This window comes from Onychostoma macrolepis, chromosome 08 (assembly GCF_012432095.1).
Source record: "Onychostoma macrolepis isolate SWU-2019 chromosome 08, ASM1243209v1, whole genome shotgun sequence".
NCBI lineage: Eukaryota > Metazoa > Chordata > Actinopteri > Cypriniformes > Cyprinidae > Onychostoma > Onychostoma macrolepis.
Window position 1 is genome coordinate 19,756,205 of NC_081162.1, and position 24,627 is coordinate 19,780,831.

General features: G+C 40.2%; 2 protein-coding genes across 6 annotated transcripts in view; one reads left to right on the top strand and one right to left on the bottom strand.

Annotated features, from left to right (window-relative positions):
- prkcz (protein kinase C, zeta) overlaps nt 1–9,442 on the top strand; it is a 126,390-nt gene extending 116,948 nt beyond the window's left edge. For all 5 annotated transcript variants that reach the window (XM_058784613.1, XM_058784617.1, XM_058784616.1 and 2 more), the window contains one exon: nt 5,342–9,442. In XM_058784613.1, coding sequence (XP_058640596.1) covers nt 5,342–5,429 — 88 coding nt within the window. In that variant the 3' untranslated portion in view covers nt 5,430–9,442. The remainder of the gene's footprint in view (nt 1–5,341) is intronic.
- Nucleotides 9,443–9,573: 131 nt separating this feature from the next.
- si:ch73-70k4.1 (fibroin heavy chain) lies at nt 9,574–23,208 on the bottom strand. Its single transcript, XM_058784619.1, has 4 exons — nt 21,695–23,208; nt 21,408–21,540; nt 18,447–19,711; nt 9,574–10,485 (listed from the first exon to the last, which is right to left on the bottom strand). The coding sequence occupies exons 1-4, from the start codon at nt 21,832–21,834 to the stop codon at nt 10,413–10,415; spliced, it is 1,611 nt and encodes a 536-aa protein (XP_058640602.1). The 5' UTR covers nt 21,835–23,208; the 3' UTR covers nt 9,574–10,412.
- Between the last annotated feature and the right edge of the window lie 1,419 nt (nt 23,209–24,627).

Below are 24,627 nucleotides of genomic sequence, written 5' to 3' on the forward strand. Positions count from 1 at the left end.
TCCAGTATCTTGAGGTGATTTGATATTTTCACTCTCCACGAGAAGCTCAAGATGCACTTCATTGAACTATGAACACTAACTGTTAAGTACACAATCATTGCAGTCTACAAGCCGATTGAAGTCAATTTGTCGGTAAACCTGTCACTCATAATTAGCAGAACGCAAGTGGGCTGCAGTCAGATGAACTGACAGACAGTAATCTATAGAGCCACGGCGGGTTCTTAGTTCAATACGCGATTTTCCAAGCAGGCTTCAAAGGAACGCAGCAGCCAGACACTTCAAAAGCAGAGCGAGCTCTGGAAAAGCCTGACGTCCCACACGGTGGAGGAGAGGAAGAGGGGGAGGAAGTGATGGAAGCCTTTTTTGTTTGACGGATCTGGCAGACGAAAAAAGAGGGTGGGGGGTGAAATCTCTTCCTTGTAAGAGATTTAGTCTTTTGGATTAAAGGAAAGTGCGTCCAGAGTGGGATGTGTCTCAGAGCGCAGCGGTAAAGGATGAACTGGAATCCATTGCGACTAGAGACACGATTCCCTTTTACATGCTCACACAAACGGCTTATAAAGGAACTTGGATTCCCAATGCATTATTATCTAGCTTTGTTGACTACATAAAATTTACACAAAGTATGCTACCGGTCAAAAGTTTAAGGTCAGTAAGATCATTCAAAAACATTTAAAATGCCACAAAATATTTCTTTTTCAAATAATGCTGTTGTTTTTAACTTTAAATTTCTTTTGAGAGTCTTAAAAAAATGTAACGCAAAAATGTAAAAGAGCACAAATGTTTTAAACACCAAATCAGCATATCAGAATGATTTCTGAAGGATCATGTGACACTGAAGACTGGAGCTCATTCAAACACGCCCCTACATGTCTATGTCACTGTGTGGGAAGATTTGCAAAACGCCGCCCAAATGTATACGCAAAGAAAGAGGGCGTGATTTTTATTCTCGCTGTAGTGTAGTTGCTGCTGCTGGCGCCATGTCCTGGAGACACTGTGTTTCGTTATGAAAGCGAAACTACTTTGTTTGGGCTTCCAAAAGAGGACACAACTAGAAATCAGTGGTTAAGTTGTATTTACAACACTGTTCCAGAACAGTTCAATCCAAATATTAGAGTGTGTGCAGCGCATTTTACGGAGAACTATTTCCTGAACCTGCGAGAGCAGCCTACAATGCTAGCTATGCTCAAAGGCTGTTTCTATAAAGTGGGGCAATTCCAACTTTGCAAGGACAGTCTGGCGCTTCTGACTCACAGCCTGCAAGTACGTTTTCTTATTTAAAGAATTTGCCACTGACTATTCAAATGCGAGTTTTGAGCAGTGTAGAGTAGTGCTTATTGTTTGTCGTTTCTCCGATCACAAATGTAGACATGGTAATGTTCACACGACACGATGCAACGCATTCGTCTCACGCTTGAGGTATTCGGCCAATCACAACGCACTGGATAGCTGGCCAATCAGAGCACACCTCACTTCTCAGAACGATGAGCTTTGTAAAAATCGGCGCATTTCAGAAAGGTGGGGCATAGAGGAGCAACAATAATGTACAGTATGTGGAAAATAATGTGTTTTTTGAACCTTAAACAAATTGCATTACACCAAATACACAAAATAATGTTCTTTTTAGCAACGTCATATGGCCCCTTTAAAATATAGCTTTGCCATCACATGAATAAATTACATTTTTAAATATATTCAAATTATAAGGTTACTTTAAATTGTAGTACTATTTCCGAATATTACTGTTGTTTTTTTTTAATATTTAGTCAGCCACCAATTGTGCAAGTTCTCCCACTTAAAAAGATGAGAGAGGCCTGTAATTTTCATCATAGGTATACCTCAACTATGAGAGACAAAATGAGAAAAAGAAATCCAGAAAATCACATTGTAGGATTTTTAAATAATTAATTGGTAAATTCCTCTGTAAAATAAGTATGTGGTCACCTACAAACAAGCAAGATTTCTGGCTCTCACAGACCTGTAACTTCTTCTTTAAGAGGCTCCTCTGTCCTCCACTCGTTACCTGTATTAATGGCATCTGTTTGAACTCGTTATCAGTATAAAAGACACCTGTCCACAACCTCAAACAGTCCAACTCCAAAGAGCTGTCAAAGGACACCAGAAACAAAATTGTAGACCTGCACCAGGCTGGGAAGACTGAATCTGCAATAGGTAAGCAGCTTGGTGTGAAGAAATCAACTGTGGGAGCAATTATTAGAAAATGGAAGACATACAAGACCACTGATAATCTCCCTCGATCTGGGGCTCCACGCAAGATCTCACCTCGTGGGGTCAAAATGATCGCAAGAACTGTGAGCAAAAATCCCAGAACCACACGGGGGACCTAGTGAATGACCTGCAGAGAGCTGGGACCAAAGTAACAAAGGCTACCATCAGTAACACACTGCGCCAGGGACTCAAATCCTGCAGTGCCAGACGTGTCCCCTGCTTAAGCCAGTACATGTCCGGGCCCGTCTGAAGTTTGCTAGAGAGCATTTGGATGATCATATGGTCAGATGAAACCAAAATAGAACTTTTTGGTAAAAACTCAACTTGTCGTGTTTGGAGGAGAAAGAATGCTGAGTTGCATCCAAAGAACACCATACCTACTGTGAAGCATGGGGGTGGAAACATCATGCTTTGGGGCTGTTTTTCTGCAAAGGGACCAGGACGACTGATCCGTGTAAACGAAAGAATGAATGGGACCATGTATCGTGAGATTTTGAGTGAAAACCTCCTTCCATCAGCAAGGGCATTGAAGATGAAACGTGGCTGGGTCTTTCAGCATGACAATGATCCCAAACACACCGCCCGGGCAACGAAGGAGTGGCTTCGTAAGAAGCATTTCAAGGTCCTGGAGTGGCCTAGCCAGTCTCCAGATCTCAACCCCATCGAAAATCTTTGGAGTTCGTGTTGCCCAGCGACAGCCCCAAAACATTACTGCTCTAGAGGAGATCTGCATGGAGGAATGGGCCAAAATACCAGCAACAGTGTGTGAAAACCTTGTGAAGACTTACAGAAAACGTTTGACCTCTCAACAAAGGGTATATAACAAAGTATTGAGATGAAATTTTGTTATTGACCAAATACTTATTTTCCACCATAATTTGCAAATAAATTCTTTAAAAATCCTACAATGTGATTTTCTGGATTGTTTTTTCTCATTTTGTCTCTCATAGTTGAGGTATACGTATGATGAAAATTACAGGCCTCTCTCATCTTTTTAAGTGGGAGTACTTGCACAATTGGTGGCTGACTAAATACTTTTTTGCCCCACTGTGTATATCTTCCCGACCCCAAACTTTTCCTAATGTGCTTTTTTAATGGCCCCTAATAAGTGTATTATCTACACATACCTTTCATTTAAAGTCATTCCCTTTCATAACAAATGTTCGCATTACTAATCTTATGTTTTTAAACAGGTTGTGTGAAAGGAAATGCTGGTAGTGTTCGATGCGTTAGAAGTGTTATCGGTGGACTTAGAAAAGTTTTGAAAATGTAAAAATAGTACCAAAGCGTGCTTGCTTTCTGTCTTTCAAATAAGTTCCACCTTGTAATTCTTTCCTGAAGAAACATTTGTGCTGTAAAGAGGCTTGTTTATTTTGGTCAGCACCCAGAATGTCCGTCTTTCAGTGTTTCTTCCTCTGCGGCATCACACATTTCCCCCCTGCACTCCCTTTGAAACCTGAGCCTGATATTACGGCATAGAGGTGTCATTCATGTTATTTTAGGTTTCACTCTTGCTGGAGGCATTTCGACCCCACACACACCCACATACAGTCAAGTGGCCCTCTGGGGACTTTATTCAAACAGACACAGCACAAACACAATTCGGCACTGATCCCGGATCTGGTGAAATATCAGTTCTTACAGAGCTTGTTATAGAAGAGAATTGTCCTCCACGGACCGTGTTTGACAGAACGTGATAAACGAGTTTTGAATCGGTTCAGCATTACGCCATAGAAGAGGTGGAGCATTATAGCAGTGCAGTATCCTCAACAGGCTGATAAAATAGATCAATGGATTCCTGAGGTTCTGAAGAGCAAGAGGTCTGATTTCAGCAAGAATGTTACCATTTCTTTAGACATGTATAGGATCACTGCCAGTGCAGAAAACAGCCAAGAGGAGAAAGACGCCGCTGAATTTCTCAATTGTACTCCAGTGAAATTCTGTCTGCCCACTGGTGTAGTTAGAGCCCCCTTTGTGGTTAATCAGCCCCACGACGCAGATGAAGAAAGGTTGTTGTTGTTGTTTCTGGTGAGCAGTCTGCATTTACAGATATGCTCATGAATTTATATATCCCCTGCAGAATCTGTAAAATGTGTGGCTATTTTGAAAAAAAAAAAAAAATTTATGCAATCTCAAAAAATCAAATCAAAATAATTACTCTGTACTTCCCTGAATAAGTAACACACTAGACATGTATACACTATTTTGAATGTTTAGGGATTGTAAGATTTGTTTAATGTTTTTGTTCACCAAGGCTACATTTATTTGATCAAATACAGTAAAACAGCAATATTGTGAAATATTATTACAATTTAAAATAACTATTTTCTATTGTAATACATTTTAGAAGTGCTGTCAAATCGATTATTCACGATTAATCGCATAATTTAAAAATAAATGTTTAATATGTGTGTGTACTGTGCATATTTATATGTGTATATATAAATACACACACATACATGTATATTTTTAAGAAAAATTATATACTCCATAAATATATACAATCATATACTTCTTAAATATATACATTTATATATATATATACATTGTGTATTTATATATACATTTGTACATATATATTTATATGTTAAATTTATATTACATATGTTTCTTAAATATATACTGTACATGTATGTGTGTGTATTTATACAAATATACACAGGACACACACATGTAAACATGAACTTTTATTTTGGATGCGATTAATCTATTTGACAGCACTACAGTTTAGCCATTACTCCAGTCTTAAGTGTCACATCATGATCCTTCAGAAATCATTCAATATGCTGATTTGGTGCTCAAGAAATATTTCTTATTATTGTCAACATTGAAAACAATTGTGCTGCTTAATATTTTTGTGGAAACCGATATTTTTTTTTTCACACTTTTAAATATAAACATGTATTCCCCAAGAAAATATATAGTGCATTTTTTATTTCATTTTGTGGAAAAATGTAATTTTCCCAGTAACGAATTAGCACCTAACAGAAATTCAGTTCATCGAACCACATCTCCTTCACTTTTCCCCTAATTTTTTGCTTTAATCCACAGTGCGGGACATGTGGAGCTGAATTGTAGCTTTTCTATTAATAATGTTGGTTTCTCTCCTCAGGGATGTGATAAAGAGAATAGACCAGTCTGAGTTTGAGGGATTCGAGTACATTAATCCTCTGCTGCTCTCCAATGAAGAAACCGTATGAGGGAAGAACAATACGGCTGATGTTTCTCTGCCTGCGGCTCCACAAGACTACTACAGCTGAGTACAGCTCAGACTCAGACATGTGTCACAGAGAAGAACTTTCCTTAAAACTGTTAAAGACAAAAAAAAAAAAAAAACACTAAGACTTCAAGTTTCGGACCCTGCTTGAGTTATTTTGGGGTTACACTGGAAGAAATGACTGGAGGATCTTCAGAAAACAAACTCAGAACTATTCCCCAAATTTCAGCTGTTGATTGTCTTCCTGCTTCCCAGCATCCTCTTTAATTTTCACGCCTATGTTTGTGTGTGTGCGCGCACTGTTGCCTGGGACTGAAGTTAGTTCCTTCGATGTGTGCCTGCGTCCATCAGAGACTACATTTCCCATCAACCCTAGTTAAATATGACAGTTCTAACTTAATGTGCACTTTTATTTTGTTTGATTTTTTTAATTTTATTTTTTGGATTCTCTTTAATCTTGTATGAGGCGCGTCCTCAAGCGAAACAAGAATGTATAATGTTTAAAGGTAAAAAAAAAATGTTGTATTATAGTGTAGGTAGCCAATCGAAGAATTTATGATGCCTTCTATGATGCAAAGTGGCACATTTTAATTCATGACCATGATGGTTTCATCCACAGTGGGTAGCTGTGCTTCAAACCGCAAGCTTTTAACCACCCATGTTGGTTTTACAGAGTAAATGGGAGATCAAATGTGTTTTTTGAAGAAGTGCCTCAAAGATCCAAAATTCACCATGCTCCAAACTGCTCTGAACTCCACGTTAGATTGGAGTTGGTTGCACCATCCAATGAGAAAGTGGGCTGCAGGTGTTATTATTATTATTATTATTATTTATTTTTTTTACATAACACAAACACACTGATACATATGTTGAAACAAAACATTAAAGTTAGACGCTGAATGATCACAAAGCCCAAATACATCAGACCAGCAGCAATATAACCAACCTAGGTTTATTGGAAAAACGTTCCTCTATCCATGTTTTTGTGCAAATTATTGTTATTGGGCAGATTACTAATTAATAATGACTTTTTTGCACAGATCCTGTCACAATACTAGGTAACACTTTATTTCAATAGTCCACTTTAGACATTCTACTAACAGTAAGTAACTTTGCAACTACATGTCAACTAGCAGTCATTAGAGTATTTGTAGACTGTGCTTAATATCTTCTAACACTTTATTTTGATGGGTCCACAACATACTGACTATGAGAAACTTTGCAAGTATATGTCAACTTATTCTTCTAGCCCTAAACCTACCCTACTGAGAGTTAGTAGACATGTAGTTGCTAATTAATGAGAATTAGTTGACGTGTAGTTGACACGTAGTTACAAAGTTACTTATGGTTAGTAGAATGTCTAAACTGGTCTGTCGAAATAAAGTGTAACCCAATACTATGTTATGACCTCAAAACACTTGTATGGTGCATGATTTGTAATACATTTTAAAATGTGCACCACATAACCTGCTCCATATGTATGGTTTTTCCCACATAGTAAACTTGCTCAGTAGCTCACCCGGTACAGCATTGCACAAGTCACAATAAAAGAGCTTAGACTTGTAGAAGCTAGCTAAAATCACTCACGTTTGCTTCAATTAGGTTTAGGGTCAGTACGTTATTTTCATATGCGATAGAACATTAACCTCACCGGAAATTTCATTTCCGAACCACCACATTACAAAAAAGCAACCAACATAAAATGCTGCCAGATTTACATTCATCTATCTCAGATAAAACTGAATGCGCTTTTAGCATTTCACATTGAAAGTGTCATGGAGCATTCAAAAAACAACATAATATCATTTTGCATAAATGTCGCCATAGGCAGGTTTTTTCCAATGAGCCTGGGTATAATATTACAGTAGAATTCAATACAACCGCACACTATATTACTAAAATGGCTGCTCCTCACTCTGATAAGAGGGTTTTGTGTTGTTGTGCTCATGTGATCTGTCAATAACGTGCTGTTGAGACGTTGTGGAGAGCGAGAGAACACAAACGAGGGTTTGTGCGTCATGTCACTGGTGTTGTGTGTGGTGGTAAAATTGTGCAACAGTGATGTGACTGAATCTCAGATGACCTAAACGCATGGTGGAACTGTCTTTGCAGTTGTAGTCAGATGCTTAAATTGAACCCATTGCAACACTTAATATCAAACACAGTTAGTGCAGAATGCTAATCTTATATCATTCAGTGACAGGTTGTATTCGGAACGGAGATCTAGCCTACTATTGTACTTGTAGAATATACTGTATTCTGTCTACTATTTTTATTAATAGTAGGTGAAATGATTGTCAATATTCCACGATAAACACTTTTCAGACATTAGTAAGCTACACTGTCACGTTACCTTGTGATGTTGCATATAAGCAACTAATAATGACTATTTTGTATTTTAAAATCAGTTTTGTGTAAAAATGCTGTGAGTGTTTACAGTTAGGCAAAATAGTGAGCCAAAATGGAAGATCAAGTTGTGTGTATTGCATTATGGGATATGTTATTCTGCGCTGTGTGTGTCTTGGCAAATGTAGTAGGTCATCTGGGTATCCCATGCATACTGTGCACAGTATACATACTGCAGAGATCGTGAGAGTAGCATGTTAATAGCCGTACACTCCTACACGCAACTAAACCATCACGTCTATTTAAATTCCAGGCCACACAAAAAAAGCTCTTAAAAATCAACTTCAAAATCCGTAATTTCCCTTTAAAGAGAAAAACAGCCAATCACAGGCTAGCTTGACTGATTAATCCCTCACAGTGATAAGGTATTGTGTTATTAAGCAACTAGATATGTTTTCAATCTTCCATTGCATTTAATCTCCAAGTTTTAAATTTTTTTTTATTCCCCTCTTTTCCTGAAGAGCGAAGACGACACTCTTAAGATGTGAACGCTTTGATGAAATCAGACCTGTATGAAGAATTGCTGCCATGTTAACAGGATTAATTAGCTGCTTTTGTGTCAGACAGTAGCGAGATTAGCAGACGGGCTAAGAACAAAGAGCGGCCTGGGAGATAACAAGCGTGACGAACGTAGCGATAACGAGGCAGAGAGCAAAGCCAGCTTTCCCCACCTTGTTTTCAGCTCTCTAATGAAAAGCTGGTTCAAAAACAGGCACAAAAATTTGACGAACTCCACTATTTATGAACGATTGTTTGTGACAGGAACTTCCGGTGAATGCAAACTGCCAACAAGTGGCATTCCAGTATAGTTTGACAGGGCCATTGCTAGTGCACATTTTCAGGTTTTTAAGGTTGGTCCTACACAAAATTTGCTTCATTTTCATTCCTGTACACCAATGATTATTTTTACAAACTGTATGAGAAACAGGTACTATGGTATATTACAAAGGACCAAGTAATAAATCATCTTCATCCGACTAACAACTTAATTTTCCACCAGCTTGTGCTAATGTACAGAATCCACGTGAAATGGTGTCAAGATTTATGATTGTCCTTTGTTGGGCTTTTATTCATGTTTATATTTGAACTGGAATGAGTTTGGCATAATTGTAAATATCTGTAATTTAACCCTTAAAATTTTCTCAGAAAAAAATGAAAGAAATCTGTTTCCACATCATTATAAGAGATATCTCAATCCAGTGTCCCAGCCGCTAGTCTTAAACTTAGAGCCCAAGACTGCAATAAATAAAAGTTCCTGTCCCTGAAAACATTTTAAGCAAGAAATTTCAATTATTTATCAACTTGCCAAATACAAAAGCTGTCGCAAGCTGTTTTCTGCTTTTATTTCTTTTTTCAGTTCTTTCCTTATGTCGAGTCCAAAGCAAATGACGCTCTTATCAATGTGCTACAGGGGAATACTTTTATATTTGAAGTGTTTGTTTTATAAATTATTGTAAATGAAAGCTCTAGTAGAGTTTCTGTGGGCTGAGGATGGGAGAGAGAGATGTGAACATGTCTTTGGTTTTATGAAGTTAAGTCTTAAGCATCTTAGATAACAACTGTAAATCAGTAAATGTTCATTGTACTGACTTCACATTTCCTGTCTCATGATTTCTGGGTGTTTAGAAAAAAGAAAGAAAAGAAAAACACTGGTCTGTGAGAGAGCACTGTCTTTATTGCACAATGCATATTTATCAATCATATTTTATAAGAAGTATTTAAAGGAATAGTTCACCCAAAAGTGAGAAGTTACTGAATATGTACTCAACTTCAGGATTTAGCATTACATCACTTGCTCCCTATTCTCTTCAGTGAATGGCTGCCATCAGAATGAATGTTTACACAGCTGATAAAAACTTCACAAAAATCCACTAGTAATGTGAGTAATCCGCAAGTTGCGTGTTTGTAATAAACAAATCCATATTTAATTTCAAACCAGGCTGAAATACGAGTCCTATAAGTAAGCTCCTCTGAATCAGGAGAGAAATATGCACAGATCAAACACAGTTTGACACAAGAGAAAACTGTCCAAAACAGTTCTAAATAAGTATGTCAGTGGGGTTTTGATGTGAGAGGTCAACATGGGACAGACCTTTTCACTGGAGGAAGTGTTATTGTGGATTATGAACCAGAAGGGACAGTTTAAAGTTAAAAGACTGTAATGACTGATTTGTTTATTACAAACATGCAGCTTTTCACTTTACAACACATTAATTAATGGACTTGAATTGTGTGGATTACTTGTGGATTATTGTGATGTTTTATCAGAAGTTTGGACTCTCATTCTGACGGCACCCATTCACTGCAGAAGAGCCATTGATGAGCAATAGGTGTATGGCTAAATTTCTCCAAATCTGTTCTGATGAAGAAACAAACTGATCTACATCTTGGATGGCCTGAGGGTGAGTACATTTTCAGCAAGTCTTCCTCCTTGGGTAAACTATTTCTTTCCAGGTCTTCTGGTTAAAGTAATCAAAATGTTAAAGTAATACTTTGCAAGCACATGCAACATAAAGGAAAACACAAGTATCTAAATTAATATAACAAAATTTCCTTGTCATCACCAAATAATGTCTTCATGGATCTCTGATAAACATTGTGCAAGATGACCATCACATTGCATTTGGGTGAACCTGGAAAAAAACAAAAAAAACAAATACGTTTTTAACAATAGTGAGCAACACAATAATCCAATACACCTTAACTTAAGAGAAATCAGTGCTCGTTCCAGTAATATGTGGTTTGTGAACCCAAACACAAGGGTGCTACAGCAAGACCATTTCTCTCTTGCACAATGAGCAGTTTTGGAAACAATATAAGACTTTTTGAGTCATGATAAGTTATTGATCCCCTCACTGTCTCTCAAAAAAACAAACAAAAAAAAACAATTTGGGAATAATGCTTGTTGATGTATGTTTTGGACTGTGGAGAAGCTGTTTGCAATGTAGCGGATCCCCTGGTATCACTCAAAAAGCATTTATCTGTAAACGCTTCAATAATTTATGCTTCTCATTTCAGATTTTTTTTTAACATGCATTTGCTAAAACCTCGCTGTTAGAATTCATGCACTTTTTCTAGAATTGAAGATTTTTAAATCATGAATAGTTTAAGTAGTTGAATAGTTAATAGTTTAAGGTGTTTTTTTTGTAGCATTTTATAGTAGCAGATACAGCAAAGTGAATAACTCCATTTATAGTAATTTACTTGTGTGCACAAAAATAAACCACTGAGGAATAGTTTGTTGTAGTAAGCCGTCGGCTAACAAGCACACATAAACTGCGAGGTCACCAGGTCTCAAATTTGACGTTCCAATGACCGACAGATCATTCCTCCTCCCCAAACGCCACTCATTTCTAGGCGCATTCATTTGTTTGTGTTCCTTTTCCCTTCAAGACTCCTTTTCCTCTCTAATCCCTTTTCCAACCCAGAGGGCTTGATGCTTCCCAGCAGCAAACCTCAAAACCATTCTGCGAATCTACGCGTGCCAACCCACCCCTGATTCCCTCCATCAAGATTTCCATCTCTTCACCAGTCTTGCCCTCGGATCGTATCGACTCCCTCGGAAACTCGCTCCTTATATCTGCCTGTTTCTCTATCTGTCTCTCCCTAGACAAGAGCGCTCATTGTGTCTCTCTCACGGGGCCGCCTGTGTTCTGCTGTGCTCTGCAGTCTGGCCAATGTACACACGGCGGGCAGAGAGCGGGCAGCAGCGCACGCCAGCCCTGCGCTCGCAACAAAGTGCTGCCTTGTTCTGCGAGGTTCGGCGCTGCCCACCACGCCGAAGGGCGCGCTGCTCTCAGACCTCGCAAGAATCTGGTGACTTTTTGACCCGTTTTGATGAATAACTGTCCTTCTTAGAGTTTCTCTTCCTCCTCTCTTTAAGTACACTCACAGTCGCCGTGTTTCAACATAGTGTTTCCTCTTTCTGAGAAGTGCTTCAAAGTTCACGAGCAGAAAGGTTCATGAACAGCCTTTTTGGAGAGTTGGCATTGGGTAAAGATGACAGCAAGGTGAAAATGACACCTATAAAAGCCTGTAGCACTGGTATATGAATTTACAGGATATATAACAGTTCCATTGAGTGTTTTAATTCAAAATTAAGATTTTAGATCAAAAGTATATGAATCTGCAAGGAAAATTTGATAACACTTTACAATTAAGTTCAATTTGTTTTCATAGGTCAAGTATTAGCTGTTAACTGACAAAAAATATAAAATTTTTTACAATTATTAATGTAGGTTTGAGTTAATTTCTCCATATACTAATACAGTAACACTTCACAGTAAGGTTTCAGTTGTTAACATGAACTAACAATGAACAAACAATAATTCTACAGCAAGTTAATTTCATCATTTACTAATAAAATTTTAAACGAAAAGGGTATTTTTTTAACATGCTTAATGCACTTTGAACTAACATGAACAAACAATGAACTACTGCATTTCTAGTTATTAACATTGACAAAGATTAAATGTTGGAAAACATATTGCTCACTGCAAGTTCATGTTAGCTAATACATTAACCAATGTTAACAAATAAGACCTTACTGTGTTACAAAATTAACATTAGTTTATGTATTACGAATAAACATGAATTAACAATGAACATTAAACACTTTAACTTTTAAATTTGTAAATGTCTAAAATAACATTAAACTAGATTATACTGCAAGTGGATCTGCAAAGTGTGAAAAACAATTTTTTGTACTTTATCTTTATATAAATAATTTATATAAAAAGATTAAAGTGCCCCTATATTATGGGTTATGAAAGGTTCATATTTTGGTTTTGGGAGTCCCCAACAACAGGCTGACATGCATGCAATGTCAAAAAACACTTTCATGCATTTATTTTTTACCTTATTTGCTCAAAGACTCCCAAAGATTCGCTAAACAATTCATTTTTACAAACCCCTCCTTTCCGTGACGCTAATCTGCGGTGATCGGTCTGATTGGTCGATTTCATTTCCATTTCATCATGCCTGTAATAAATAAAGCAGTTTTGTGAGAGCAGTGCTGCTTTGTGTACAGCCGTTACCGGGGAAACAGCTATTTTTACCGCTCTAAAAGCGGCACCTAGTGACAGAGAATGAATTTGCATTTTCATTCAGACCAATGCGAAAACGCTCTCGGTTGCGCACGTAACCTTGGTTCCCCGAAATGAGGGAACGAGACATTGCTATGGGAAACACCCTTTCCTTGAATACTACTGAAGCCTTATTGAATCAAGTTAGTCGAAACCATGTAAAGTCGGGGGCGCGGCAACTAGACGATGTCACGTCACACCAGGGGCGGAGTTAACTCCGGTGACACAGAGAATGTGAAATGGCGGCGGCTTCGGCGCTTTCACATATAGATTAGCTGAAATTGTTTAATTTCAATGAATCATGGGTTATGATGCACGGTTGTACCGGTGCTCAATAAGCAGAGTATGATAGTGATCAAGTCCTAAAAGACATGGTGAACTATATCATAACACTGTGATAAACTGATAGGGACAGCATCAATTGGTGGTGCGTCAATACAGGGTGTATACGACCTAGTCGAAACCACTGATACACATCTCAGATCATAGCTAAGGTTGAGTAGGCGCGTGCAATGACAGCACATGTGAGGCAAGCGACGACACATCTAGGTTATAAAACCTTGCGAACGTGCTGGGTGACGACCAGCCTGCCACCATACAAATGTCCTGAATAGACGTGCCATTTGCCCAGGCTCATGAGGATGCGAGTCCGCAGGTTGAGTGGGCCCAAACCCCTATAGGACATTCCGCACCCTTAGAGCTATAAGCCAAAGCAATTGCGTCAACGATCCAGTGTGACAACCTTTGCTTGGACACAGGCAGTCCTTTTATGCGTCCACCAAAACATACAAATAGCTGCTCCGAGAGTCTGAACTGTCTAGCGCGCTTGATATAAGTGCGCACCACACGTACAGGGCACAGCAGGAGTGTATTAAGCGACTCCGTAACAGAGGCCAGCACGAGCAGGAGCGCTGTCTTGAGAGAGAGCTCTCCCAAGCTCGCTGATTGTATGGGCTCGAACGGGGGAGAATCAAGCACAAGGGCCAAGTCCCAAGTGGGTAGAGTAGAAGGGCGAGGAGGGTTCAGCCTTTTTGCGCCTTTTAAAAAACTTAAGATCGGGTCATTTCTGCCGATCGGGCGATTTGGAAGGAGCCAGCTGTGAGCTAGTGCATCCACTCCCAGGGGAGAGTGTGAGCTAGTGCATCCACTCCCAGGGGAGAGTGTGTTAATGAATAAAACAGCGGGCAGTGAGTGTTCTCCGCTGATGCGAAGAGATCCACCTCCGCCTTGCCGAATACACTCCAAATCATTCTGACTGTCAGAGGGTGTAATCTCCACTCCCCGTGGATTACCCCACCCCTTGACAGTAAATCTCCACCGTAGTTCAGGCGTCCGGGAACATGTACTGCCCGGATGGAGAGGAGGTCTCTCGCCAGCCGCAGCAGTGGTCGCGAGTTCACACCGCCTTGGTGATTTATAAACACTACCACTGTCATGCTGTCCGTCCTGATGAGAACATGACGTTGAATGTCCGGGAGAAAGCACTCGAGCACTAGGTGTACAGCACGGAGCTCCAGACAGTTTATGTTCCATGACTTCTCCGTTTCTGACCATGTCCCGAAGGCTGGTCTGCCATCGCAAATGGCTCCCCAGCCCGTGCTCGATGCATCTGTCGTAACATTCTTTCTCCTGAACACTTGGCCAATACGAACACCCCGGTGATACAGAGTCTTATCACGCCAAGGGGTCAGCGTATGCAAACAGTCGCGCGTCACTTTGATGTGCAAGGTGCCCGTGCGCCATGCGTTCTGTGGCACCCGGCTCTTTAGCCAGAGCTGAAGTGGTCGCATATGTAGGAGCCCTAGATTGCACACTGTCAAGGCAGCAGCCATCTGGCCGAGCGTCCTCTGAAAGCATTTTAGCGGGGAAGAACGATCTAATTTGAAGACTGCAAGAGAGATGATCAGTTTTTGTGAGCGCTTCTCCGACAGACGCACTCGCATATTGATTGAGTTCAGTTCCACTCCTAAAAAGGAGATGTTCTGGCTCGGTACCAGCATGCTCTTTTGCATATTTACAGTCAGTCCTAAGCTCTGAACATGAGCGAGGAGTTTGAGTTTGTTGCTGAGCAGCGCACTCTCTGATTGGGCTAAGACTAGCCAGTCGTCAAGATAGTTCAGTATGTGCATTCTGCTCTGCTTCAGAGGAGAGAGAGCAGTGTCCTTGCATTTCGTAAACGTACAAGGGGCCAGACATAAGCCGAAGGGCAGGACCGTGAATTGGTACGCTATCCCCTTGAATGCAAATCTCAGGAAGCGCCTGTGGCGGGGGGCTTCCTGAATGTGAAAATAAGCATCCTTTAAATCCACGGAGATAAACCAATCTCCAATCTGTGAGGGGCACTGCCTCTACAGCGTGCTTTGTGAGAAAATTTTGTATTTCCTCTCGCAGAACTGAGGCATTCTGCTCCCGTACAGTGGACATTAACACACCGTTGAAACGGGGCGGTCTGCGGAAGAACTGAAGCGTGTAGCCGTTCTTTATTGATTTATTGAGTTCATAACGACTTCGCCGCTGGGTGCAGATTTCCTCCTCCGAGAGACAGCATCAGGAACACGGCTTCGATTCCGGTGCCCGTGGTCCGCCGTTTCTGTCAGGGCGGGGTCTCTGGCCCTTCGAGCCCTGATGGCGCTTCGGCCACGGTTGTCTTGACCTCACCGCCGGCTCCTGTTTGCGTCGAACAGCAGCAGGAGGAGGAGCGGGAACGCGCAGGAGGTTTCGCACTTTAGCAGGAAGTGGCTAATGGCTTTCAACTGCTTCTGCGCTTCAACAAAGCGCTCTGTGAACGTCTCCACCGCCGCTCCGAAGAGACCTGAGGGATTCACGGGAGCGTCCAGAAGGGCCGTTTTCTCTGAGTCTCTGAGTCCAGGGTAAGCCACAGGTGACGATCTAGCACCACAAGATTCCCCATATTGCGGCCGATCGCTCAAGCTGTCACCTTCATCGCTCTGAGGGCCAGATCTGTGGCGTGTCGGAGCTCTTTAAACACTTCAGGGTCCAGCCCGTCCTCATCCAGAGACTTGAGCAACTTGGCCTGATACACCTGGAGTATCGCCATCACGTGCAGTGCTGAAGCTGCTTGGCCCGCCGCGGAGAAAGCCTTGCCGGTTAGGTTTGCAGTGGCACGGCAAGGTTTAGAGAGGAGAGACGCGTTGTTTCTCACTCTCCAGTTCACCGAAGGACAGAGATGGGCAGCAACGGCTTCTTCCACGGGGGGGAGTTTGACATACCCCACTTGGTCAGCACCATCCACAGAAGACAGGAGGGAGGATCCCGGATTATGCACCCGACTGGTGAGCGGTGTGTTCCACGACTTAACTCGTCGTGCACCGCAGAGAAAAAGGGGGCTGGGTCTCCACGGGGTGTCTTTTCGGCCGCGATCCGACTGGAGGTACCACTCGTCGGCGGCTTCTGGCCGGCTCGGTAGGAGGCGCCCACTCCAAACCGAGCACATCCACTGCCTTAGACAGGACGCTTAGGAGCTCGACATCACTGTGATGGAGGTCCCCCGCGTTGCTGCCGTGGGGTGTAGTGTAATCCAGCAGGCTGTTAGACCACTCCTCTCTCGCAGACGCTGCCACCGAAATGGCATCATCCTCCTCGTCAGCGGCCACTATGGCACTGAAAGACACCACATCTTGAGCGTCGGGGGAGGGGCGGAGATCAGCGGTCATGAAGCGCACTGGAAGGGGACCTGCAGCAGGGGGGTGAGAAGCGCGTGGGCACTGAGCCGGCGCGGGCTCGTCACCTGATCCTGACAGATCCACATTAGAAACTCGCAGCACTTGAAAGAGGCTCGAAAGAGGCTGCAGAGGAAGAGCGTGACAGAATTAGTTGGGTGAGTTCATCGCCTTGGATGATGGCCACACGGAGCCTGAGAGTCCGGAGACTCATATCCCAACAGTGGGGGCAGTCCGACCCCCCCAAGTGCCGCCTCTGTGTGGGCGCGACCGAGGCAGAAGATGCACGATTCATGGCCATCAGAAGATTCGATTGGCTCCGCACAGGAGAGGCAATCGTGAGTCATCTTTGCTTTCGAAGCTCAGAACACAGCATGGGAAGAGAAGGCGTGTCCGCTGCAGCGTGTAGATCACGGTGAGTAGTCTTGTTTGGTAGGCTTCTTGCTTCTCGTAGAAGGTTGGCTGAAGGAAAAGATTCTGAATGGATGACGTACAAGCACTGCCTTATATAGAGTGGGATACTTTCAGATTTAAAATTTTGCAGGATGTTTTCGTTCACTTAGAGCTGTTACACTGCATGAAAGGTAATTTTCAAAAATCCATAATGGGGCACTTTAAAAGTACAAATATTCCATGTAGTCTCTCAATTAATTAGAACTAAAAAAAAACATGTAATTATATAAGAAAAATGCATTTTAAATCATGTTACATTGCAAGACGTCAACTTTGCTCGATTTAGATCAACTTTCCAAAAGTAATTCTATTTAAACAACCCAAATAACAAAACTCATAATTCTCCAAATGCAGAGTGATTTTTAAATGGTTTGCCATAAAGTAGTGGGGTATTTCCATCTGAAACAAACACTGTACTACCTCATTATTGTTTAAGTCCCAGAATTCAGCGTCATGTGTTGTGTAATACTTTGCATACTTCATACTATAATACAACAACAATAACAGCTGCTAAACGTTGCTATGTTCATCAATCAAAATAAAGAATCAAGTGTTCATAAAGCATCAAATAAATATAAATCCCATCTGAACTGGATCCTCTGCTCTACATCTGCAGCGATGACATCACATCCAGGAGTGAGTTACATAAGCGTGGCTGCGATATCCATCTTGCAGCGCTCCACCAGCACCCAAGGCGCAAACACTCAAATCCATTTCATTTAGGAAAAATAAAATGTCTTTCTCCAGCAAATGACTAATTTTATTTTGGCCGTTTGAAAGAGGTCATAGAATGCATGATTCTATCCACCAACACTTCATCTTACAGCCTAGTGAAGCTGTTTTGCCAAGGGGTTCATGAGAGTGAGCGCATGTATGTTCTGGCTTTACCTAAAGAGCCAGCTAAACATCTCTAGTGCCAAAGCTGATCTCAGTCTTCTACTCTCTGCTGTTCCAGAACATGCATCTACTCTACAGTGAGAGCAGATCACTTCTCCTGCATCCTCATTTGAACTGAGCTGCTTTTGTTGTTCTGAAACAAAACACCTGAATTCTGAGACTTTTTAATGAGCTTCTGAGAAATCAGAACTTGAGTGAAGAAGAAAAAAAAAACTTTCGTAATACAAATGTAATTTTATTCACAACGATTTCTAATTAGATTATTTGCTAAAACTTCTCTGGCCATTCAGCTGCCAAAAGCAATGCCAAATTGAAGAATGTTGGGATATTGCTGGATATTTCGTGGCAGTCACCTAATGTGACATTTTGGGTTGTTGAAGCATTACATGCTATTGATATTGTTGTCATCTTTGGTTCTGCATTGCGAAATCAATCAACTTTGTGGATTTTTTGACCTATTTATATGAAATGTTCACTCACCCTGCAGGAAACGGCATCAGACACATTGGGCAGCACTCCAGTCCTGATCCAGATGCTGCTCCAGATCCTTCTGTTTCTGATTTTGTTCCCAGTCCCGATCCAGTTGCGGTTCCGGATCCTTCTGCTACTAATTTTGTCTCCAGTCCTGATCCAGATGCTGCTCCAGATTCTTCTGTCCCAGATTTTTCCCCCAAATTCAATCCAGATTTTGTTCCCTGCCCCAATCCAGATCCACTTTCTCTTGAATTTGTTCCCAGACCTGACTCAAATCCTCCTAGCCCTGATTTTGCTCTCTGCCATGATCCAGATCCACTTGCTCCGTGTTTCGTTCCCATGCTTGAAACTGCTTCAGATATTGTTCTTAGCCGTGATCCAGATCCTCCTGCACCTGTTTTTACCCCCTTCCCTGGTCCAGATTCTGCATCCAATCCCACTCCAGATTTTGATCCCTGCACCAATCCAGATCCTCTTACTCCCGATTTTGCTCGCTGACTTGCTCCAGATTTTGCTTTCTGCCCTGATCCAGATCCACCTGCTCCTTGTTTTGTTCCCATGCCTGATACCAATCCTTCTGCTTCAGACATTGTTCTTAACCATGATCCAGATCCTCCTGCACCTGTTTTTACCCCCTTCCCTGGTCCAGATTCTGCATCCAATCCCACTCCAGATTTTGATCCCTGCACCAATCCAGATCCTCTTACTCCCGATTTTGCTCGCTGACTTGCTCCAGATTTTGCTTTCTGCCCTGATCCAGATCCACCTGCTCCTTGTTTTGTTCCCATGCCTGATACCAATCCTTCTGCTTCAGACATTGTTCTTAACCATGATCCAGATCCTCCTGCACCTGTTTTTGCCCCCTTCCCTGCTCCAGATTCCACATCCAATCCTGCTCCAGATTCTCTTGTGACTTCTTGCGTTTTAGAGACTTTCCCCACTTGGTCAAATTTGTCACCCTGTTTATCTGACAATTCACGATCCTCAATGCAATTGACTTTGTCTTCTAGGTGGCGCTGCTGAGCGGTTTGTACGTCACATACCGACACACTCTCCTGATCAGGTGAAGATGCATGATTCTCTTGATTAGCGATGGCTGGTGGACTACATTCTCCCATGTTCATTGCAGCTGGAGGTTGTAAAGGGTTCTTGACCTCATTCACTGGTGGTGGGTTGTTGAGGAAAGACGGAGCGGGCAAATCCGGAGGGGGATTAACATCATCATCTGCACTGCACCACCTCCACTCACTTACTTTTTGTACAGGAGTTTTCTGAAGAAACAGAGATGAAATCACACTGTATTACACAAATTATCACACAATTAGCAACATAATTTAAACATTTTACACAAAATGTGCTGTTTGGATACCAGCTTTGTTAGTGGTTCCGAAGAACAGCCAAATAAAAGTATGAAGTCATGACATCAGACACATCTAAACCCAAACTGACATGTGACAGAGAGCCAAATAAAAAACAACTGATGCCAGAAAACCATTATATTTGCATATTTTTCAACAACAACAAAAAAACAAGAGACATTCATTTGCTTTTTTTTTTTAACACTGCATAATTTTTAAAGATAAACACTATGGAAATAAATGTTTATTTGGCACTTTAAAGGAAACAAATTATTACATAGAATTACTAAAGAAATAATATTAAAAAGGTCAATGACAGGAGGTGCTTATTTACCTTCAGAAAATGTTGATTGTCCCTCTCAGGAGATTAAACTACATATTCTATATTTTATATGGAAAAACTGAATATAAAATATAATTTTTGTAAACGTGATACCAAAAAAGTCCAATTTAAAACTAAGTAATTTCTAGTAAATATATGTTTTCTATAAAATAAAATTTACAATTAAAACTTTATTTGTGACCCTGTACCACAAAACCAGTCTTAAGTGCCAATTTTTTTTCGAAATTGATTTATACATCATCTGAAAGCTGAATAAATAAGATTTCCATTGATGTACGGTTTGTTATGATAGGACAATATTTGACCGAGTCACCTTTTTATTTGAATCGCCTTTAAAGTTGTCCAAATGACCAAATGAAGTTCTTAGCAATACATATTACTAATCAAAAATGTTGATTTTTGATATATAGTTTATATATATTTCTGGTAAGAAATTTACTAAATATCTTCATGGAACGTGATCTTTACTTAACATCCTAATTATTTTTGGCATAAAAGAATAATTGATCATTCTGACCCATACAATGTATTTTTGGCTATTGCTACAAATATACCCCAGTGACTTAAGACTGGTTTTGTGGTCCAGGGTCACACTTATGTCCATAAAATTAAATTAAATGCAATCAACAGAATTAATTAAACAGATTTCAAACTAAAATTCTGATATTGCTTTATGATTTTAACTGTTTGGGATTTGCACCTCAAATGTTATTTGTTGTATGTTTTTAAGTAATGAGACACCAAATTGGACCCATTTCATGGAAAATGTCATTTATTAAATAAACATGTTGCCCAGGACAACACACCACAGTCTTGTTGACAATTCTGGAAAGGACAATTCAGTACTGTCCATCCTCTCCTCTCCATGGAAAATAACATCGAGCCTACTTTTCCCATGTACAGAGGAAAATCTGAGATTCAAGGTCTCACAGTTAGAGGGTGGGTCCTGCTTTTAAAGACAGTGATATATTATTGGTAATTCATAAGTGACATTTTGGTGAAGGAAATGAAGTGTTTATGATGTGACGGTATAAGGTCATCTTTAGACCTTAAGGCTTACAGTGTTAATTTGCATCTAATATCCATTTCAGGACAAAAGTATTCAAACTATATGAAAAAGGGTCATGCAATAGTATGAGACTCAATAAATACTACAAAGTATATTAAACACTGCATGATGAACCTCCTAACTACTCCAAACTGATCTACAAACACAGAGCCCCTCCCTCTTCCATGATAACCACTGATGATAAGCTGATGTTTTACCGTGGATGAAGGTGGGGGGAGCTGTGGGATACATTCTTCCTGATCAGACTGCAGGGTTGGGCAAAAAGCTCTCAAGGTAAGAGCCCAGAGTCTCTCCACATCACTTAATTCAGAACTCTCCCACCATCTCGCCCTGTAAAATTTAACAGAAAATAATATTGAGTCAAAATATCGTTACAGAAATGTATATTGTATCATAATATTATGAAGAGAGCTTAATTTGCTGAGTATTAACAAAGACTATAGAATACCTTTGGTATTAACTGCCGTGACATTAGACTTCGTACCTGCATGTAAATGTTTTGCTGCTGCTGCTGTCCTGTTCTGCACTCAGACTGCCATTTGACTTTTTGATCGTCGTCTTCTGCTCGCATCTACTCTCCTCAATCGCTGATTTCTTCCTCTTTAGTTTAGACATCGCAGTCATTCGGTTGTAAACACTGCATCTCCATCAAACGCACATGGCTTAGCCAAACAATGAAAACTACGCGGGAGTTTCTTTGAACTACTTCCGTTTTCGGTCACAAAAGTTTTTTGTGTGTTAAAGCTGCGCACTGATTGCGCAGTTCGAATGAAATTTCTTTGCTGAAATGTATGACTTGGGGGTTTGTATTGTTTATTTGATTTTAAAACAAAATATGTACGTTGGGCTTATTTTAACGTGCTTAAGGAAATGCTTATGTTTTATTAATTCATTTATTCAGTTCAACATCATTGTTATTAGGCTACATCTTTATTGGTGTGATTATAGCCAAATGTTTTCAAAGCATCCATACACATACATGCAGACAGTGGTATTCATCATCTTCTCTAAAATTCATACCTGAATGCAGTGTTAGTATGCAATTGCATAAATGTACAGTAAATGTAAAAATGCTAATAATTATTAGTATTGTGTGTGTTGTTGCTAAAACAATATTATAGGCTATGTAAAGTAGCCATGTCAACAAAATGGTAAAAATGATCTAGTGAGAAGGTTGCACATAATTAACAGTTAGACTAACTTCCGTTTTTTTGTTGTTGTTAATTGTTTGCTCTAGGAATCTTCTCTCTGTGAGAATAAAATAATCTATCCTTGATGATTCAAATTGATATGTAATGGGATGATATTGGGATTTTAAGGATAAAATATACACAAACACTATGGTTTGGGCTATAAATCTGAATAGCTGTGCAGTGATGGAAGAAACCCACGAATGCATACTATCAGCGTCACTGCATTATGAAGGAACATATGGGGGTGAAAAAACCAAGAGGTGGTTTCTGGTGGCCACCATCGAAATAAATGATTCATATGAGGTGCCTCAGCTCTGAGCTCTGGAGAGGCTGAGGCAAGGTTTGGAAGAGTCTCTCTCCTCTGGATGAGAATTCCAGAAGGTTCTAATGCTGACACTGATGGTTCCATAGCCACACAGTGAGAGAGTACAATAGCAGATGAGTTTTGAGTAAGTCTGTTCAGGGATGGAGCCGGGGAGACGGCATCCAGGAAAGAGCGCTTATGTCATTAGGACTTGTGTGAGGCAATGTTGTGAGCCGTAGCCATGGTTGCCTGATGAATGATGAAAATGTAAAATAGCGGGCGCTGCCCAAGTCCTTCCAAAAGCAGGCTTTCTCAATGCACTGTGGAAGAAGTGTGAGGTGGCAAAAGGAAAGAGAGAGGAGATTAAAGAATGGCTAATGTGCTGGAGAAGATGCTTAATTCAGTCTAGCTGTTTTGACAAATCCATAGTGTTAGAAAACTGAAATTCCCTGAATGTCACACGAGATCCCCTGAAAATCTAATTTAGGAATTCTCAGAGTTCTCTTTTTCAATATCTTTTAGTTATGATATGACAAATCTGTAAATGTTTATGTGATGTTTGCAGGGCGATGTATAGGCTATGCCTTTTTTTTTTTTTTTTACACGCAAAGTAATTTTATAAATTCTCATTTGTTAGAATTATGCCCATTTGCTTTTTACATTCATAAAATTTATTGATGCGGGGCACCGTTTATCACTACTGTGAAATTATTATATTGATCTGAATAGAGCTGCATTGGTTGTTTTTTGTAGATCAACCTGGAAGTTCCCTCACAAAAACCCAATAGAATTTTTTTCTTTGGCTTTTGGATTATGCAGAAAATAAGCTCTGTGACCAATAAAGATTTGATTCATACACATTTTGTTCATTATGATAATCTTCAGAAACATCACCAGCATTAAGCTTTCAACAACATTGTCTTTATTTTAAAAAAAAATCCCTGAAAGTCAGAATATTTAGAATAGTTTTCAAGGGTGTGATTATAAACATAATGAGGTGGTGACTAGTGAGTAGATTAATTTGTTTGGCATGCTGGAAATGTATCCATTTGTTCAAGAAGAGTAAAAGCTATTTAAAAAACACAAGGAGGAATTACTGGTTTATTTTATGTCATAGACTAAAATGTGAAAATATCTTGAGCTTGTGTTGACCACAGATGTTATTTCAGGCGTTTAACCAACAACCTTTTCAATAAAACCCATTGACTTTAGGATGGTGGAATTGGAAATGCTCAAATGCCAACTCATTTCCAGATTTTGGCCTATAAACCTATGTCATCCCTGCAGCACTTCCAAGTTTAAATGAACAGAATTGTGGGTGAAATTTAAAAGGGAAGTGTATATTTTTTGCATCGCTAATGCCTCCAAATGGAATTTCACAATTAATAACAGGTTTCCTGAACACTCCCCTTTTCTGCCATAGACATACCAATCGTTGCTTTAATAGACAAAACTCCATAACAGTTTTTGGAAATTGTAAGCTATGAAAATTACATTCATGTCATTGTAAAGACTGTAAGTCTAGCCCCCACAGCCTCATTTTCATCCACGTTATAAACAGTATGGCATCTAACCTGACTAAAGTCTATTGGTTCACTAAATCGATAGCTCAGCCGTTATTTGTGCCTTGTTGCTGTGGCAGACAGCTCAAAATAGCGATGAGAAGTCTGCATCATTGCGGTGAATTGGCTGTTTTGAATGATTTGTTTCAATTAATCATCTCAACTAACAGATTCATTGGTTCTTTTTACGTCATCACATATGGTGACATCATTATGTAATTTTTCACACCACCAAACTGCATTGGTGGCGTTAGCAATTTGAGCAATGTTTTGACAGCACCACAAAGCCACATAATTTGCTTACCTGAAGTTGCATATTAAGCTGAGTTAGAAGGAAGCATTATCTAACTTTTTCAAA

Coding starts and splice junctions, on each gene's coding strand:
- si:ch73-70k4.1 (XM_058784619.1), bottom strand. CDS start 21,834: ATGACTGCGATGTCTAAACTAAAGAGGAAGAAATCAGCGATTGAGGAG. Junction 21,541..21,694: donor AGCAAAACATTTACATGCAG/GTACGAAGTCTA, acceptor TAAATTTTACAG/GGCGAGATGGTGGGAGAGTT. Junction 19,712..21,407: donor TCCCCCCACCTTCATCCACG/GTAAAACATCAG, acceptor CTGTTTCTTCAG/AAAACTCCTGTACAAAAAGT.